The sequence below is a fragment of the Nothoprocta perdicaria genome, unplaced genomic scaffold, assembly GCF_003342845.1.
Source record: "Nothoprocta perdicaria isolate Ctin4 unplaced genomic scaffold, notPer1 scaffold_385, whole genome shotgun sequence".
Lineage (NCBI taxonomy): Eukaryota > Metazoa > Chordata > Aves > Tinamiformes > Tinamidae > Nothoprocta > Nothoprocta perdicaria.
In genome coordinates, this window is record NW_020455627.1 from 290,969 (window position 1) to 307,916 (window position 16,948).

The 16,948-nt window shown below is 39.2% G+C and overlaps 1 protein-coding gene across 1 annotated transcript in view; it reads right to left on the bottom strand.

Annotated features, from left to right (window-relative positions):
* Nucleotides 1-16,948, bottom strand: part of GPR158 (G protein-coupled receptor 158) — a 173,570-nt gene that overhangs the window by 38,822 nt on the left and 117,800 nt on the right. The window contains exon 6 of the mRNA XM_026044807.1: nt 3,219-3,328. Coding sequence (XP_025900592.1) covers nt 3,219-3,328 — 110 coding nt within the window. The remainder of the gene's footprint in view (nt 1-3,218; nt 3,329-16,948) is intronic.

Genomic DNA, 16,948 nt, shown 5'->3' on the forward strand with positions numbered 1-16,948 from the left:
GGCCACCATCACTTGTAGAGGAGCTACTGTGTATCAGGGTCTTGTCTTCCATATCTGCAATATTAAAATCTCCACCCCTTTTCTCATCCACCTCTCTTCCATGCTCTCCTTTTCTGTTTTAGTACTGAAGGAAATTGAGGTTATCTTGAATTAGAGATCTCAAGGAAGGACAGTCTGTAATTAGTCAGTTAAAATATATGTAAGCTATACTATGTGTGTATATATGTGTGTATACATATATATATGTATTTATGTGTGTATAGCTATCCTCCATTCTTCTGCCTTAATCCCAAACCAAGAATTCTGTATTAATCCTGTAACCAGGATGATAGAAGTTCGCCAAATATCTGAAAACAAAAATACAAGTTATCTCCTTGTTTTTAATATTTTGTGAACTTTTATCATGCTCACAGGCAGAGTCTTCAGTCAGAGAAATACACTGAAAGATGCAAGATCAGCAGCTCCCTTAAAACAAAAATGCTGCATTTGAAATATCATTGCTTGAGATAATTATTTTGAGAAATTCATTGTTGAGGAGAGTGCTGAGTCCTATGTTCACAGCTCCACAGTAAGATTTCTTAAATTAAGCTCATTTCCTTTTTCTTCCACTCCTGTAAACATTGCATTATTATTTTAAAAATGCAGAACGAACAAGAAAGTTTAAGATGAGGCACTTTAGAAATTGTCTAGGATGGGCTGTTCAAAGAATGAGTCAGTATCTGCTTTTCTTGTCCTTTTGCTCTTCCTTAAACACCTTCTTGTGGCTACTTTACAGATTTCTCTATGCTGCCTGACCCTAGCGAAATCTCAAAGCTCTCCCTGGGAAGGGGAAAGCAAACCAGGGAGAAACTAAAAGTTTTCAGGAGACAACAAGTGAAATAAAGGAAGGAACGTTAAAATTAAAGTGTCAAAAAAGAAAAAATAAAAACAAACACAAACAAAAGCAGAGACTTCAGCAGAGCAGCCCTGTCCAAGAATGGACAACACACAGTCACCAGGGCCATCTGTGAAAAGGTCCTGCAACACAGCAAGGCCTTTGATGGAGGTATAAAACTTAAAAAGGTGAGGAGAAATGTGCAGCCAGAATCTCAGAACAAGTTYTGGAGGATCAGGAGGGACTAGAACTTGTTACACTCACTGTACATCTGTGCCAGGGTCTCTCACTGCAGAAAGGASAAGAATACAAGTTACTGAGTGAGATGACCTTGGGTCAAGATGATCTGGTACAACTTTTACCATGTTGTTTGATGCTCTTCATTCTACCATCTTTTCCCCAGCAGACTCAATAAATATGTTATGGATATTTGCATTGCTCTCATCTTCTCTTAGAACATCTGATCAGATAGGGTTTGGTTGTTTGGAGAGTCTCCAGCCTACTCTTGTCTCCCTGCTTCTTCAACAGAATCACTACTTTGCCTTCTACTGGCTTTGGRTAACCTTCATGCCTCAATGCTGTTAGAAGTACCTCATTTGCTGAGAAATACAGCTTTGGACTTTCTGGTTATCATTAATAGCTSTTTCTACAACATACTGGTATTCCCACTTAAACAAAATCACCAGGTCATTGCTAACAACCAATTCTTCCCTCCACTAAAGTGTCAAACCACCTGCAGGAGGATATCAGTGCCTGTCCTGAGTACTTGTGCCTGCAATGAACCATTCCTCAATGCTGTAAGGACTGTGGACTAAACTAGATCTAACAAAAGTTTCTACTAAATTTCCACGAACTTCATATTATTCTTAATTAACATAATCATTTAAAATAAAACATATATCTATTTTGAATCAGTCTTCTGCAAGACAAACACTCCATCGGAAATATTTTAAACTGAAAAAGACTACAATGTCACATAGGTAAAAAAGACTGGTCAGGAAATCCCAGTGGAAAAGTAAGATGGATTCCAAAAAAAAAGTAATTTGAGATTAATATATGAAATAGTGTTTTTTTTCTCCCCATATGTCACTGAGAAATCTAGAATTAATCAGGTTGGAAAAGTCCATAGAAGGTCATTTGGTGCTCAAAGTAGGGCTAGCACTGAATTCAGACCCAGTTGCTCAGGATTTTATCCAGATAGTTGAAATTTTTCATATACAGAGTTTCTCAACCTAATGGSCAAACAGTTCCACTTTTTCATTCTCCTCTTAATGAAAATATTTTCCATGTATAAAGTGAAAATCTGTCTTTTTAATTCATGATCATTGTTTTCTGTTGTCCCAACATATATTGCTGTAAAGGGCCTGTCTCTGACTTCTCAGTAGCCAATTTGGAGATTTTGGATGGGGAACTCACTACAGTTGAGTTCCCCTGAAGTTCTCTCTTCTCCAGGCTGAACAAGCCTCTTAGATTGTCCTTGCAGGGCAAGTGCTATGTMCCCCAACCATCTTGTGGCTGAACTCATTTGAGTTCAGCGATGTCTTGGTGGGTCCAAAACTTGACCCAACAGTATTGTAGATGTGATCTAATGAATGCTGAGTGAGCAGGAGAAGCACCTTCCCCCCAACCCATTACCCACTTCACTAAGGGGAAAAAGCACCAGGATTTTATCCAGCATGCCCAGAAAAGGCTTGAATTTATGAGACTGTAGGGGTGGACCAGTCTCTGAATCTTGGTTTCTGAATCTTTTTTGAAAGTGCTGCCAACGCAGGGGAACTTCCCCCAGCATAACCCAGAATTTCCCACACGTTTTTGCTGGCAGGCRCTGATGTTCATGACTGTGTAGCCTATCTGCTGTCAGTGCCTGAAGAAAGCAGCCCTTGACTTAGAAGAAAACAAAATAAGTATATATACTATCATGTGCTCTATTTCACTTACCATCACTCTATCTGAACACTTGAAGAAAAAAATCTCCATGAATACTTTGCAGGGCAAGCTAAGATATTATATATTCTTTTATATTCAAGTAAAATATACTCCCCTGCTGTGAAATGAAACTTTTTGCACAATTTTACACCTGATGTATAAATTCTTTATTAAATCCTGGAGCTCCAGTTCAACACTTCTGGCACACAGTCTCCTTGAGCTACCTTTACCATTAATACTCTGCCTTTACARTCCTCTACTGGGGCAACTAATTTCACCAAGAACAATGAGAAAAAATAAACAGTTTGTAGAAATCAGAAAAGACTATTGTTTATGATATTTGCAGCTTTTGCTGCTGAGTAACCACACAGATTGTACCCACTCCCACAGAGATGGAAATTAATAATATGTGAAATACCTGTGCAGCTTGAGCRTCACAGTTCCATAAACAGTAGCAAAGCCCAGAAGACGAACCCATCTTAGGAGAACACAGCGAAATACGCTTGGCTCAAAATACAAAATGACAACCTATAGAACAGAAAGATAGAGAGAGCTTCAGTACTGCCTTAATGTGAAAGTAGTTCTTCATACAAATGCAGAATAATTACAAAACAGGACAGCAGACATATTTCAGCTCGTACTGTTGTATATTTAGATTTTCTAGTAAAGTGACTAGATGATCAGATCAACCAGCTGGCACAGTTTTAAGCACCAGCTCCTTCTGAAGGGAGCTGGCAAAAGCCCTGTGACAGACTGTGAAGTGACAACACCTTTAWATGCAATTCTACTGACTTTCCTTAACCAAGTGAAAACATGTACTCAGAGAAGAGGAGAGAACAGACAGGACATTTTCCTTGAGCTACTCCAATAATACGCAGCTGGCCTAATTCTGGTTTCATGGACTGTATTTACTAAGTTACACTTTAAAGCCACTCTGTCTAATAAACCTAGAATTGAGTTGCTCATTTGTCTCTCACAACCACTCTATCAYAGTAAAGATGTCACTCTCTGTCACCGTCCCCCAAATCTTGATGTAACTTTTGGCTCTTCCTTGTTCCATCCCATATATTCTCACTAAGGTAGACTGATTCTGCCTAGGCATCAGCACTTGCTGAACCAACAATTTGTTTATTCTTTTGGATTTCACTGATCTCAAAAACAGAAAGTTCCTACTGGCTGAATTCTCTCTGCGACCCATTCTTGTAGTCCCCATGAAATGTATCTTCTCTTTCCTCATTGCTCCAGCCTTCGGTCCCTTTTCCCAAACACTTTGCCGCTTTCCTGTTAAGTACTTTAAATTCACATTTTCCCTTCTCGCTATCAAGGCAATAACACATAATGTCTGAGCTTCCTCCTGAGATAGCTCATTGGTATTCTCCTTTCAGTCCTGCCCTGGACATCTTCCAGCTAAAAACTCTGCTTGTAGCTCATTTATGTGTATGCAAGACACTTCTTGTTCCCCTCCATTCTTCCCTYAAATCATTTGCACACTTACAGGAAAGCTTTCAATTTAATCATTGGAGAGACGGGCAAAAAGATCGGTCCCACTTTGAGACTGAATTCTCACCCGTTTCCATCTCTTACCCTGTCTCCAAAATGCAGTATCAGGATAAGGCTGCTCTGGAACTTTTTATGAGCTGGAAGAAGGCCCATCCCTATACCCAGTGGGTACCACACCTAAGGACAACACTCAGCAAACAGTAACATAAAACAACATCTGCAGGTGTCATCCACGTAAAAGAGCTTTGGCAAGTAAAATGCTACCTTTCATCTAGAACAGGGCTACTTGGATGGTGRATCATGGTCACGATCTGATCCATGAACACATTTGACCTGCCCCCAGCAGCTGGTGTCTCTGGTGCCCCATGTCCCTTCCCGCTTGCCTGCCCTACCAGGACCTGCTGCCCAGGGTCTTTTGAGGGAGACCTGCTAAAATAACCCAGCCCACCACAGTACAAATTAATTGGGTAATCCTGGTCTAGAGAAAGACAGCACTGAAACATTTTAGGCCATCTGCCACTCGCCTTCATTTGGAGTCATTGCATTCTGGCAGTARAGGTAGTATTGTGCCTACCAGCTGCCACATGATATTATTTTCCTAAGTAAATGCTTTTCTATGTGGGAATTCAAGCCCAGGATATTGGCCAGAAGCCCAGGACTGTGTCCTTTGGGTGACATAGATGTATTTAGGAAAGGGGGGGCAAAGATGGCAGACGCGTGGGTTGAGAGAGAGCACGAGCTAGAAGAAACTTCTGTGCTTCCCTGGCATACCTTTTTCAGCAGAACCAAGCTATTTCTTTAAAAGATATGCTTGCCAAAAGTCAAACCACAGTGCAAAATTTTATGCTTTTTCTTTTTTTCATTGCCATTGGACTGAAGATGTTGCAAAGCAGACTTTTTCTGGGAATTTGAGAAATGCTGCACAAAGCGAAGGGAATTGCACGCACAAAAGCCCACTTTCCTCTCAAAGGTCAACATGAAAAATAAAATAAATTAATGCATCTGTGAAAATGCTTGTGTAAATACAGCATTTTCACAGGGAATACAGCATCCAGCAAGAAGTATCTCAGAAAGATCTAAATGACAGTAATGACCTATAACCCTAATACACAGTTTTACACATTAGAAGAGCTGAAGAACCAGGGCCGTTTGTATCATTAGTCTTCCTCCTGAGGGTTGCCAATAGGGTAGAAACCGTGCTGTTTCATCCTTGATTCTCCCCAACTCGAATAGCACTATTGAAAAGACAGGCATGCAGTGATTCTGAACATTTCAAGTTGATCTGAAAGCAGATTTTTTCAGAGGACTGAAATGAGTCTAAGAACTTTTCAGGCGCAGAATTTCCTCAACAAGCACAGTAGCTCTCAGCCATGAAGTCTGACACAGCACTCCTTTCTGAAGTTGCCTGCTGAAATATTAACTGCTTCTGTCTAGAAAATCTCATTGATTTCCTCAGAACCATTTGTATAAGCAGCTGAGGCATCTGCCTAATGACCAACCAAGAAAAACCCACTACATATACAGCATGGAGTGAGCTGGCAGCTCACTTTGAAGACAATGGAGACAAGACCTTCCGCTGGTGGAAACCACTCTCATTTCCCCATTTTAATACAAATACTTTTTAATCAGTTCTTCTCCCATTGTTAGTTTTATTGGAAGTCGCCAATGATGCAATCGAAGTCTGACTTTCTTTTGGGTCTTTTGAAAAACCTCTTCCTATATTTAAATGATGGAGAATAACTGCAATGCCTACAGCTTACATGTGATGTAATATGGACCAAGACTCATTGGGCTGTTCAGCTGCATGCTCTCTCTAAGCTTTTGTCAGCATTAAGTCTTTTATAATCACAATAAAAGCACAAGTGGTATTTGATTCACTTGCTCCTGTTATTGTATGGCTCTTATGGTATGAAGTTTTAGGGGCAAACCTTTTAAACAGAACCATCTTTAGTGACCTGGAGCCAAGGATCCAGAGAAGCACTCCCCTGGAAGCTCAGCATATCAAAAATCATGTGTTTCATGAGAGAGCTTTTCAACTTAGTGAAATAACATTCTTACAAAGAACTCATGTCCGGTCAAAGTCCATCCTCTCTATGGCTAAGAAAAAAATGAAGCAGAGATGCCTTATTTTATTTTATTTTATTTTATTTTATTTTATTTTATTTTATTTTATTTTATTTCAACCTCCTTCTAGTTACAAAAACTCCCATTCTCTACTGTCTTCCTAAAAGCGATGTACAATATGCAGCATATGTTGGCCAGCTCTAAGCAAGGAGCAGAGGATGAGCACAGGATTCACCCAAATACCCAGGCTGCTGTYGGTGGAACGGGAGAATCCCTCTGTAGCTCTAAGTGACAACTCTGACCACCAAAAACATGACAATAATTAATTTTCCCTCCTTCGCTTTTTTAATCCATTAGACCAATTCAGCAGTGTAAATCTCATGAAAAATCCTTATAGATTTGAGGATGGGTGTCACAAAACCCTTCACTACACATTAGAAATCTGATATCCTGATTTTCCCAGCTCCTGTAGTCTACTTAAATATTAGATGTTAGTTTCTGTTGGAAGGAAGAAAGGAAGGAAGGAAGGAAGGAAGGAAGGAAGGAAGGAAGGAAGGAAGGAAGGAAGGAAGGAAGGAAGGAAGGAAGGAAGGAAGATTTGAGGGAAAAAAAAAATTGAAAAAAAAAAAAAACAAACCAGAAGTGAGAAAGTGCCAATTCCTCTACCAGTTACTGCAGGTGAGCGTGAGACTTCATAAACTGTGGCTCATTTTTTTTGTCATTTGGACAAAGGCATTTAGATGTTTGTTTTTAACCTCAGAGTGTTTCGAGCCATTATTACCCTTGCCAACACGCTGTCCCAGTCAGCAGTCACACTATTGCTTGGAGTCRGACAGAAAGGCTTTCTAAGGTCAAGATAGAGCTGGTGAGTTACAGACATGGAAGAAAGGCTCAGCCTGCTGACACAGCATTCAGTCAGCTCATTCTGCTGCCATGAGGAACAGATACACTTGCTGTCTAAAAACAACAGCTAAAATCCACTCGGGCCGCTCCCACATGGTGGTGGTAGGTTTTTGTTATAACAACAGGTGCAATAATGGTGCAAACAGAGCTAACATTGAACAATTTAGTATTCGAAAGCAGAACAGACATAGTAGTCACAAATAAAAGGCACAAATACATGAGTTTTATGGCTTTGTTGCATTTTTTTTCTTAAAAGAAAAATACCTTATAGCATGTTTTCTTAAGAGAAAAGATCTTCTGTAAGGCTTCTGCAATGTTAATAGCGAGTACTAATTCAGTGTAACACAAAAACTTCTTTTGCTTCTCAGATCAAGTTTACAGTATAAGTTGTAAGATTATTAATTTTGGAATAGATTTTTTTGCAAGAAACATTATTTTCCCACAGAGGCTGGGGAAAGTATTTTAATTCATACGATGCAGTTCCTCAAAAGGGATTCAGTATGCCTAAACTGGACATACATTTTCTGCCTAAATTTTAGATGCCTACTAATTCAGCCCTACTAATGCCCAATTCATATATAAACCATGGGTAAGAGCAGTTGTCTTTGACAGCCTTGATGAAGTTCAGAACTGAAGTTACTTGGATGGAAACTCCACCTGAAAGCTTTCAAATACACGCCCCCACAAACTAGAAAGGTRCTTAGGGAGTTATTTTAGAAAAGTAGCTTTGCTTTCTGTCCATTAAKAACCTACCTTAGGAGGACTGAGCAAAACACTCCAGTCAACTCTCATAATCRTGTAATGCATTTAAGACAACTTCCTTCCTGTTTTCTTACATCTCTTAAATCATAAAAATCAAATGCATTTATCAAATTCCTCTTTAATCAAGAAATCTCTGTTCTTCATTTTAAGAGGGAATGTGCATACTACAGTGGCTCAAGAAATCAGATGGGAAAGGCACGATCCTAAGAACAAGGGTTTTTTTAGAAAACATGGAATTGATAGTTCTACAAATCCTAAAGCTAAATAGTCAAAATTTTGAGCAGGATTTTAACTCAAAAAAMCTTGAACTGTTCACCTATTAATAGTGTTTATTGTTGTGCTCAGCTATTCTTGTTAGATATGTGGAAATGAGWCCGACAACTTAGAACTTAAGCATCAGCAAGTTCTAGTTTTGGATTTGAGCTAAAATTCATCCTCTTCAGACAAAAGCGACAAGAAACTTTCATTCTTTTTTTTTAATTTTCAAATAATTGAATTTGCCTTAAAATTGAGGCYAGTTACAAAGCTTTAACTAATCCTACAACAAAGCTACGTATACTTCCTTATATGATTTTAGAATTTGCTTCAAGTGTTTTGCACCTTTCGGTGCAGGTCGTTACATGGTCTGTTTATTGCTATTTAAGATAATGTCCTTGGGGCTAATTCCATTAACAGGCATCTCTAAGCAAGTGCAATGGGATCTATCCGATCTGTTCCACCGCCCTCGCTGCCCGGCTGGAGCTGCCCAGGCCTCTCTCTAGGCCATTAAGCAGCAGAAGGAGCCATCAGGCTCTCCCAGGAATCCCTCCTCCTTTGCACCCACCTCCTACACGCTCTGCTTTCTGCCGCCAGGGGTTTTCTGAACACATAGAACGTTCCTCCAGGATATCCCACCACACTGGGCCGCCTGTCAGTGCTCCAGCACCAATTCCGAGCTGGGATTCCCCACAAGGGAGACGTTGCGTGCGGCGTTAGGGGAGCTCGCCATCCAGCTCCTCACAGCCTGGCATGGAGCTTCTCACAAAAGGGSCCAATGCTCTTGCGTGTGGGCACGCTGCCATCCGAGCAGATGGGCATGAATGAAGGCATTCATGAGCCTGTGCACACCACGGGCATCACATACCACAKCTTAAAACATGATTCACAGCTCAGAGCATCTGTCTCAGTATTAGTGAATGCACAAAATGCTACTGAATCTCATACTACCAACAAACATTTCCGGTGCAACTGCACAGAATATTTTAGGGGTACGATAGCAGCTGAGTATAATCTTGAGCTAGTTTTATAAAAAAGAATATTTCCTTCCACTTGTCTTTAATTTTCTTAAGCCACAATATTTTAGACTAATAAGCCTGTGGCTACACAGCACCATCATTCTCTGTTATTCTAGCAAATCTCAGTTTTAAAGAAGAGCCGTGCCCTATCATTACCTCAGTGCCTYTATAAAGCCGAGAGTTGCTGTAGGAAACCACAGTAACTATCCACAGGTTTTCCTCTTGCCTCTGAACTGGAACGGCATCAATTCCCCAGCACATAGAGCTGTAGGACTCTGCTCCAGAGGCAGCACATTGCGGTTAGATGCGTGTCACAGTCCAAGGACCTGTGGCTATTTAGAGATCTTTCCTTTTTTTTCCMAGAAAAGAACAACTCTTACTAGTCACCCACCCAAAGCCCAGCTTTGAAAAAAATAAAATTTTGTCTACTAATTTTTTTTTCTCCCCCTACCTAGTAGATAGATTTTTGTACTRTAGGAGAGAGTTTTGTGGGGTTTTTGTTTGTTTTTTGTTCTTCCATTTCTTGTCTAAAAATGTATATCAAGCCTCAGGCTGCATTTCAACAAAATCTTGCCTGTAAAGTCTTCTGGAAATCCACAATGCCATTCAAGTGAATAAATATCAGTATTGATATAAAATATAAAGACTTAATTTTAGAATTTAATTCATTACAAAGCTTTGGTATCACCAAATTTTATTTACTTTGGACTCCTCCTCCTCAGGCAGGAATGGCAGATCACTAAAGCTCTTTATGGAAGGTATTTTTTTTTCTTTGTTATTAGGCTCATGTAGCTTCCTGAGAGATTTATCTGGCAATTAAACAAATAGAATATTYGATACACTTCTGTTTTGACACAACACTGTATCCCTATGAAGACCATTTATTCATGCATATTCAAATATTCCCCCCCCTTTTTTTTTCTGCTTGTCAGACAGATCTCAAACAAAGCTTGAATGGCAAATCAGAATACTTCATTTTGAAGAAAATAAACATTTATGTGAATTGCARGAGGATGTCATGTCTTTCCTCCAATTTGAAAAGAAAAAGTGTTATGTCACATACGCTAATAGCTCTRGAAATACCTATGTAGAGGTGGCTTGAGCACATGACCTCAAAATGTCCTTACTTACCATAAAGTCATCACTACGAAGAGTTACTAATGATCTGCCTTCATTATTCTTGTTTATCATGGCGTAATGAATAGTTTGCTTTAAGCCTAAATTATAAAAAGTCAATTTATAATCTATTGTGTCTGTAGAAAAAGGCGTCTTTGCACTGTGTAAACAGATTTATTTACAATAAAAGGACAGTTACGTCCAAGCAGACCCACTCCATACCCAAGGGCATTCCAACATTACCCTTAAGTAAGACTGGCTGAAACTTTGTCAACAAGAGAAAGAGGAATATAAAAACAACAATCAACAATCTAGGTCTCTGATTTCTGTGAGGAAATAAACATTTTGGCAGACATCTGACCTGCTTCACTTTCTTTAACATATTTATCCTAACAGCAACCTGAATAGCCTTGAAGGTCAATCCCTGGAGAGCTGAGRGCTGGCTGATCTCAGTAGTTTGGATACTGTGAGCTGACCAGATGCAGACTTGGCCAGATGGCAGGAGCATCCACTCAAATCTACACATTGCCACAAAAATGTTTAAAATGTCTTTAAACAAAGTTTTTAAAAACAGAAACAAGTTTTGTTTCAGAATGTAAAGCCTGCCAGAAACCATGCAACTATGGACCAGGGCAAAGTGTTCTGACCTATGTAAGTCACCAGCCACAGCCTCAAAGCAGGAAATGTATAATGACTGAGCTGATTTTAAAGACAATTAGGAGTTAGCCAGTGAGTCAGAAGATGATGACTTCACTGATGGTAACTATCTAAATATCAAAAAAATGACCTGGCTCTGTCTTCATAAAGAGTGCAAGTGTTAATAGCAATGCAGACTACACAGAAGCTCTTCCATCTTTTATTTTTGTTTCTTCTCCCCAAGGCTCACACGCAAAGGCTKTGGATTACTTTCCAACCAAACATTGATATAAACGTGTGAAAAAATGTTTTCCTGATAAAGCAAGTTGTCAGGTTTGGGGGGAGATTATTAGATGAAATGCTCTCCTAGCAGAAACTCTGGCAGCAAAGATAAGCAGCTGTGGCAGTCAGGGCTCCTACAGCCACGCTAAGGATGAGAAGAGAAGGACAAGTGAAATGCAGAGGAGGAGCTGAACTCCTTAKGTGTTGGACACTTATTTTATGGTTTGTATTTCGTGGAAAATGTGTAATTCCAAATCAACAGCAGGATTTTCATCAGCAAGTTTTACCTAGGCAATAGGTATGTATGCATCCAGGCATTCTGTTTATACCAATGCAAAATATGAAATTGTAAAATCAAAGAAAGATGTAAAGTCAAAATATCTCCTGTTTGAAATATTTAGTTCTCAATCAGTTATCTCAAATATTTATTTAATCTGTTCATATAAGTTATTTTGAGGGTGACAAGTCACTTCAGTAGATGACAACAGTAAACTGAATGTCCTAGTTTACTTTCGTACGTGAAAAAAAATAGAAAAGTTTCTTAATGGATGCACTACAGATATGTCTACCAAAAAACTACATTTATGGAGTTGAAATATCTCAAATGAAAAAGATAATCATCCTTCCAGCCCAATCATTGCAAATATTTGACATATATTTTTGCAACAGGGTTAAGAACATGCCGGTCTTATTTTATGAATAATGAAATGCAATATGCAGTACTATATTTTATTAAAAAGAAGGAAAATCTACTAGTCCATTTTTAAGACCACATCTGTGATTTTAAAAAAAGAACCTTTTTAAAAACATGAGGGTAAAGTAGTCTATATTGAAATAAATTTTGCAAGAGTTGCAGCTAAATCAAGACATAATAGACTAAATTATTCAGAGCAACTTGCCAAGTATACTTAATGCAAGAATCAGGTCATAAAACAAAGACTCACATACACTTTTGTATTTTATTTCAACATGGCCAAAAACCCCACAAATGYACAGTGCACAGAAAGAATTTTATTCTGAGTATTTCAAAAAAAAATTGTAGCCAGTTTGCTTGTCTATGAGGATCCCAGCGATCATGCTCCTTGATTTGGGGCAAAAGCATAATTTTTGTTTTCTATCAGGCCAGGGAAGAAAAACATTTATGCCGGGTTAAGCCAATATTCATACACTATTATGGCAGAAAAGTGAAAGAAATGTAGAAAAAGAAATTGCTAATAATAGGTAGGTTCAAAATGAGATCTTTTCTTGATCACATACGAAGCGCAGGTGATTTACTTTTTTAAAGGAACGGCCTCAGTGTCCTCCATTCCTCTCTATGGCAGAGGGGAGCAGCAGCCTGTGGAAGCCGCCTCCTCGGTGCAGGTGCAGGTGCATGAACTATCGGTGCTCCTCTCTGGAGACACCAGCAGCACGTCCTTACCTGGGCACGAGTCAGGGATGCTGCAAAGGTAWTTCAATAACCACCTAACGAAATCCTGAGTGGGGTTAATACCAGGCTTATTTAAAAGCGTGGGTGACTGATCTCCGTGATGGAAGAGAACTCATCTGTTCTAAGCAACTCTCACCTACCTAGAGYGACTCTCATCCTCTAGATTTCTATTAACAACCTTTTAGTCATAGACTATATAACCTGGGTTAATTTTTCACCTTTCTAGTGGTTAGAAAAGAGAAAAGTAATCTCTACAGTTAGAAAGCAGCTGAGATTCACAAGCCAGGGCTGGAAGCAGAGGCCTCTCACTAGATCCGTAAGGGCAGAACTTCAGCTGTATATATGAATAAGGAAAGGTATGGCCTCAAGCACAGCTTCAGTAAACAGGCTCAATTCCTCCATGCATTTAGGCTACAAGATGCAGGCAAATAAAGACTAGAGCACAGTTCCTGTCCTCCTATTTCAGCTGGCTGCTAAAAGACAAACACAGTAGAAATAAATTCTGCAATGCACATTTGCTGTCATGAGGACCACCATTTGTCTGGGTTTGTAAAGCACCCAGCACATTTATGACTATTGCTCTTGCSACATGAGATGAAATGAGAGTTGAAAACTCTTCCAAAAAGCATCTCTTGGAGGCAGCAGCCCAGAACATTACTGAGACATTACTCTCCTTGACTTGCGTGTGGCAAGATACTGCCAAATCATTTTATCAAGAACATTTTTACTCTTTTAGAGCTAAGATCTCTCACATCTCCCAGAGTTTTACTAGCACATTTAACTTAACTGGATAAATCTATCCAACCAGCTTTATAAGCGTTTGAGTTCTACTCTTTYACCTGTCACAGAGGTGCAGAGGAAAACACACACACTCATACGTATGCAAATATATACATGTCTGTATATATATATATATGTAATTAGTATAGAAGTGGATCCTTAGATTGCTCAGATACTAATGCTTTAAAAATGTTGAGATACTATAGAATATGTTCTGTAGCACTGCAGAATTTTAAGTATATGCATATGTAGAGACAGTTATAAAATCAAACATCAAAAGCATTTTTTTTTTTTCGCATGCAAGGTCCATATACATAGACATTTCCTAATCCTTTCTCCAGTTATTATATTTAAAACTAATGGCCTGCCTGTATGCATATTTATTATCTCCATGGTTATATTTTCCTTATCATTTTATTTTTTGCCTCCTAACCTATGATTCCTTTTCAAAATCTAGTTACTTTCCAAACTGATCTTATAGCACACTGATTCCAAAATGCCAGCATAATTCAATTTAACCAATATTTTATTCTTTATGAAAAATAACAGAGAACCTCATCAAATTCAGTCTTCTGCTGTCCTAATCAACCCTGAAATAGACACTTAGTGCCAGAGCATTCACTGAACAYCTCTTCTCCATCTCTCTTTTTACCGTGAACTGCAAACCACTTCTCCACACAGTATGTGCAGAAAGTTCATTTAGCTTTTTTCCTTAATCATATTCAATTGGTGAGAACTGATGGGATGTGCTACTATAATAGSGAATAGAAATGTGGGGTAGGATTTGTATGCAGCTGAGCTAGGGAAGATAACTGAAACATCCAAGTCCAAGACAGTCACCCTAAGATCCCGTGTATTCAGTGGAGAGTCTCACATCTCTCAAGAGTTCAGGTAACGTCCTCTTTCCAAAGGCACCTAAGGTAGTATAAGACCTGTCCTCCAGAAGTACCTCTTTTGATCTACAGACTATGAAACAGAAATTTGCCATATGGATTGCCACTCCGTAGATTTACTCTCACTTTTCAGCATCTTTACACATGACAAAATCTTCTCTACAGTTGACAAGCAGCAAATAAGCCAGAAGACCATGCAAGCCTAGATGCTCCGCCACTGAAATACTGTACATGGCAATGGGCTGGAAAAGGGTCCAGAACTATATTGGTCACTTTGGAGACCTTCTTTTTGTGCCAGCATTTGGATTTTTATGTTCAAGTTGACTTATCTCTTGGTAGTTTACAAGCAACAAAGCAGTCAATATTACAAAGAAAAGCGGTAGCAACAATTTTTTTACAGAAATCTCCAAAACTGTTTACTGACTTAACAGGAATGCCCATACACTCTRAATTCAGAAATTAAGTCTACAAATAGAGAGTTTTGAAAACAGAGGAAGTAATGAGCTGCCACTAACTTATCTAGTCTGAGCTATCATCTAGAGCAAAATGTCATCCAGACACCTGGATGAACTCAGAGAAAGCTTACACATCTCAGGAGAAACATGCCTAAAAGCACAAAAGCAACACACTAAATTCTGAAAAATCAGTCTTCAAAAACTTCAATACATTTAGGTGGCAGGCAGCTAAGCAGAACAACAAAAGTGAGGACAGAAATCTCACACACGGATATGCTGCCTGAATGTGGAAAGCAGGAGAGAGAAATATCCAAACAAATCTTCAGGAAAACGTCCAGGGTGTTGAAAAACTTCGCAAAGGCTGCAAAAGTCATTGAGCAGTTGGCAAGAAGACTGAAATACAGTGGCCCAAGAAAGGCAGGATCCAGATGAAAGGGGAGTTGCAAAACGTGAAATCAATGATCAGGAGAAACTGAGGGTGGTAAATTCTCCTCCTCTGGAAAACAAAGTTTTATATTGCTTCTCATTACCCAAAAAATCAATGAGTACAGCAAAATCCCCAGGGGATTAAAAGGTACATTGCACCTCTCAAATATCATATTTGCTAACTTTTGCATACAATCTGTTTTTCTATAAAACTATGATGGCAACAAGGATGAGTAAACATATTGATGAGTTCTTAATACTTGACATGGGCATTTTTTCTCAAGAGACACAGAACCACAAAAACATCTAAGCTGTAAGACTTTATCTGATGGGCATAGCTTTCCTCCTTAGTATCTTCTTCAATTGTCATTAAAAACTTTAACCCTCTTATCCTCCCAGGTAATAGGCAGTATTTTTACATTTTATGGATGTGAACTCAAATACTCAGAATTAGTACCAGCATTTGCATTTCTTTTCCTAAAATATACCTTCTCTGTAACTTAAGGTTTTTGKKTTTTTTTCTTTTTTTTAAAGTTAAAATTGCCTTTTATTCTGAACAGCTATAACTTTCTTCGAGGAGGTCCAAGTTCATACTTTGGAGATAGCAAAGGAGGCTGAGCCTGAGGCAAAGCTTGCATGGTTCACCCAAAGCCAAGGCCTGGAGACGGACGCACTGCCTGCAAGGCAGATCCTAGGCCCCAAATCTCTCTTCCATGTGTCCAGCTAACTAAGTTTGCTAATGCCAAATGAGATGAACTGCCTTCTGTGTCTCTGATTCTTAGCACGCAGCCATCTAATGTAAAAAGTGCCCAGATGCCCAGCTAGACCTCAAGGCACCAAAAATTTGGCACCACAATCTGGAGTTGCAACGTCTAACCCTGTTATGGGTTGAATCCTAAAAGACTTTTTGCGATAAAAAAAAGGTAACTCTGTTAAGAAAATACACTCTACTAAAGACCTAACTACTCAGCCATCTTTGGCCTCCTCCTTTCCAAGGTAGTCACCAGAATGACTGTAACTGGTTTCTGCTCCTTCATGTTCCTGAATAARCAAAGCCTTAGAAATACCAGTTTGGGGCAAGGCCTCTTGCGATCCTGACACATTTCACTCGTAGTCCACAAAATGTGTGTTATTAATGAATCAACAAAACAGCAAAGGGAGACTTCTATCAAATGTTCTACTCCTTTCGCCTCACAGCGGGAGTCCATCAAACACTGCACTGATTTCTCMAAGAAAACGTCCACCCTCTGCCAGGAGAGACATATTCTATTCTGTTTTGTTGCTAGGCAGTCCTCTGCGTTTAACAACTATTATTTATTTTTATAAACTCCCTTCCCACCAGGCTGCTTGGAGTGTTGAATAAACTCTGCAATAAAAGCAGCACAAAAGCAGAAGGAAAAAATATTTAAGAGCAAAATGAACAGTCATCACCAGAACTAAGCTTGAGACTGTAAACAGAAAGCAAAATAAAGCAATTTCAGGGAGGCAGGAAGAAAGACAGTGTTTTGATAAAAGAGGAGGCAGACCGGGAAAGASAGGCAGGTAAGCTAGTTAGATGAGATGGACAGACAGACAATAAAATCAAATACCTGCATAGTGAGACCCTACAGTTGAGACTGGCCCCAGCA